This window comes from Bison bison, unplaced genomic scaffold, assembly GCF_000754665.1.
Source record: "Bison bison bison isolate TAMUID 2011002044 unplaced genomic scaffold, Bison_UMD1.0 scf7180017864152, whole genome shotgun sequence".
NCBI classification, from domain to species: domain Eukaryota; kingdom Metazoa; phylum Chordata; class Mammalia; order Artiodactyla; family Bovidae; genus Bison; species Bison bison.
In genome coordinates, this window is record NW_011494724.1 from 1393458 (window position 1) to 1396917 (window position 3460).

Here is a 3460-nt window from a genome sequence, read left to right on the forward strand (position 1 = left end):
GTGACCTTGCTTTCAACCTCTTTTTATTTCCTCCCTCTCTCTTTCCCTCCTCAGTCTCACAAATAAAAATGAGTATTTACTATGTGTGAAGTACTGTCCATGGAAAGAATATTATCTTTGTTGTTCTAACTACTTAACTTTACATGGTACATCTATAATCTCATATAGGGAGAAAAATAGCAAAATGATGGTAAACTATATGAAAAGTTTACATACAAGCTTGAAATCGGTTTGTTAATTTTACAACGAAAAGAGGCTAATGAAAAGAACTCCTTAAATGTGCCCCTGTCATAACCCAATAGTGTAAAATGTCCTAAACAATAATGTTATGAGGATTCAGACTAAAACAGAAACTTACTGTGAGATCTTGTCATTTTTCATCATCATACTGATAGTGGATGGTCATACTCTCCAATGCAGATGTTTATTACCAAGAAGATTTTTTGATTGTGTGTGATAGATGATTCCTTGAAACAGAAAGATGATAAATATCTGACTCTTACTTTCATTTCTCTCCAATCACAGTGGGTTTCATATTATTTCATGAGCTTCTGCAAGGTGCTGGCTAAGTGGAAGCACTGATCATTTGAGCTTTGTTATTCTTACGGTTCCTTATGTTATGTGCCAAATCTCCATTTCTTTCTTACCTTGTGCATCCTTTCCTCCCAACCCTCCTTAAATCTCAACAGTCTTTGTTTCTACATGATTAAAGGGACTGCACCTAATCTTGTACTAGACAAAGTATACAACATTTATTTCCCTGTTATTTTGTTTGTAGAACTTATTTGAAGCTTTGAGTTTGCTATATGAGAAAGTCAGTTTGACCACAAAAGATGCAGATATTGTTGTTTTTTTTTTTTTTGGCAGTCATTTTTAAAACAACATTTTAATAACTCTAGAACCTTATATCTAAATCTTTAACAGTTTAGTGTGGTAGCAATTATTATATTTAGAGAGGGTATTGATGTAGTCTTTCAGTTAAATTTACAAAAGGCTAATGAGAGTATTAATTTACCATGATAAATATATTTGATGTATTTAGATTTGGAAGGATGAATCAAACTTTTTCACTTAATCAGCTGTGTGTAACAACTAGAAGAAGGTCATATAATTCATTACAAAGTGAAAATAAATGTATTATGAATTTTGTGCTTGAGTTGAATTTTACTTCACACCAGAAGGTGAAAAAATTTTAATTTGGAAGCTTTTGTTGTAATTTCAAATTACTTGTTAGAATTGTTTTTAAAAGTCATGCTCACCACACAATTCATGCATATCTACTCAGCTACCCCAAAGATTCTATGAGCTTAATAATTCTAAATGTGTTATTGAATTGCAAAAAATCGTAATAGAATATAAAAATAAAATGCTGTCTCCAGCTTTTAGCCATTCAAATTCTATTCTTGACCAAGACTACTGAGAAATGCACGTTCTCTGGGACTAAAAGCAACTCTTTACTTTTTTTTTTTTTCTCCTGGATTTGTTTGCTTGGATGCACAAAAAAATTTTTAAATTGTTTTAACTCATGTCCAAAGGATATGCTAAAATGAATTATTCACTCCATAGCATTGAAACACATACACTCTCTTAGGAGCAGGTACCTTGTAAGCAACTTTAGGGTAGCTGCCGAGTAGAATATCAAGAAACTGGATCCAGCTGAGAATTCCAATTACCTAATGAAGGTGATCCGCTTTCACTTTAATTTCTTGGTCAGTCTAACTCTTTATAATGTCTATCATGAAAATCATGCTTTAAAATCACAATTTAAAAAGTAAATATTCAACTGGCCAGTGTATTTCATTCCATTTTCTGGAAATGGGGATCTCGATTTACAAAGAAATACAAACGACAAAGACGTAAGATGGAGCAGTAACAAAGAACCCTTGAAAGGTTCCCTTGCCGCTTTGTTAGTGCAATGTATCGCCTAAAAGGAAAACACATCACAGGAAATTTGTGAGACACAAAACGTAATTTTTATTGGTTTATTAGCAAATAAATATTATACCTAACTAGAGCAGAACTCCAGTACTGTCCTCAAGCAACTATTATTCAGCCCGAGTTCTCATTGTTAATAATTTCCCAGCCAGCGTGTGACCGACGGTGTGAATCAGCCCGCGCCAGCCCCTCTCCATCCTCCGCTGCAGTCAGGCACAGAAGATGCTCGGTGTCGCGCATCAGTGATCCGCCTTTGCCTTGTCTGTGCTGCAGGTGGAGAGGAGGAAGAGGAACAGAAGACGAGCTGGTGGTGGCTGGCGGTCGCTGAGCATCCCCCAAGACCCTCAAGCAAGCGTCTTCTCCAAGGCAGGAAAAGCCCACGGACCTATCCACTGGGGTGGCCAGAGGGCCTGAGCGCGTAACCCAGGACCCGGCGGCCGGGGGCGCCAGCCCCTCATGTTCCGCAGAAGGCGCAAATGTGAGCGGCGGTAGCTGGGAAAGCCCTCCACCCCCGCCAGGGGGACCCGGGAAGCCCAATCCAGCTCCTCGCGAGGACGGAGGGGATCCCCTCCTCCGGCCCCGCCCCCATCCTCCCCTGCCCAGGCGCCGAGGCGGTTAACCCTTGCTGCGCCGCAGCGCACTAGGGCGAGAGCGCCGCGCAGCCTATCCCGACTACCAGGCGCCGAAGCCCAGCGGCGGGGGAAGATTAGGGCTCGAGGGCCGCTTGGATCTCGCCGCGGCCAACCTGGGGCTCAGGCGCCGGGGTTCTCACCAAGCCCTGCTGCACTGGCTCAGCTAGCCATCAAACCTTTTCTCTCCATAGTGGGTGTCCCCACAGTTATTTGGCGGGTGGTTGGCATCCCACTCTCAGTAGGACAATCAGGGAGACGTAGGCGTGGGGCGAGGGGGCTGTTGCTCCGCAGCTCTTTAGAGGCGTGCATGCCGGTGAAGGAGTGGCCCCGGGGTCCGCACCGTTCCCTCGCCTGACGCCCTGGCTGGGGTGGCCCAACGTGCTGCAGTGCCCGGGCAAGTGATTGAGACTGCACGTCCGGCAACAGTTAGGGGGGCTGTGGCGCGGGAAGGAGGGACGCCCCTACCTTTTCCCCCTCTCACTGCAAACCCGCTGCACTCCCCAGCCCTCGGGGCTCAAGGGTAGTCCCCGATCATCAGCAAGTGGAACCCTCGCCCTCCCCCTGTCCTAGCCTGAGGACCCTAGGGTTTTCATCCTGCAGATTCCCCCCTCCCCATCTCTCTCTCACACACACATGCTCCCCTAAACCTCGCGCCGCAAACTCAGTCTTGGTCCCCGCAGGTGATGTCATGCCCATTGTTTTGGTGCGCCCGACCAATCGGACTCGCCGCCTGGATTCTACCGGAGCCGGCATGGGCCCTTCCTCGCACCAGCAGCAGGAGTCTCCGCTCCCGACCATAACGCATTGCGCAGGGTGCACCACCGCCTGGTCTCCCTGCAGCTTTAACAGCCCTGACATGGAAACCCCATTGCAGTTCCAGCGCGGCTTCTTCT

General features: G+C 45.6%; 1 protein-coding gene across 1 annotated transcript in view; it reads left to right on the plus strand.

Annotated features, from left to right (window-relative positions):
- The first annotated feature begins 2749 nt into the window (after positions 1–2749).
- The window catches only part of LOC104989318 (small conductance calcium-activated potassium channel protein 2-like), a 44469-nt gene continuing 43758 nt past the window's right edge, over positions 2750–3460 (plus strand). Inside the window, 1 exon segment of the mRNA XM_010840951.1 lies at positions 2750–3450. Coding sequence (XP_010839253.1) covers positions 3256–3450 — 195 coding nt within the window. The 5' untranslated portion in view covers positions 2750–3255.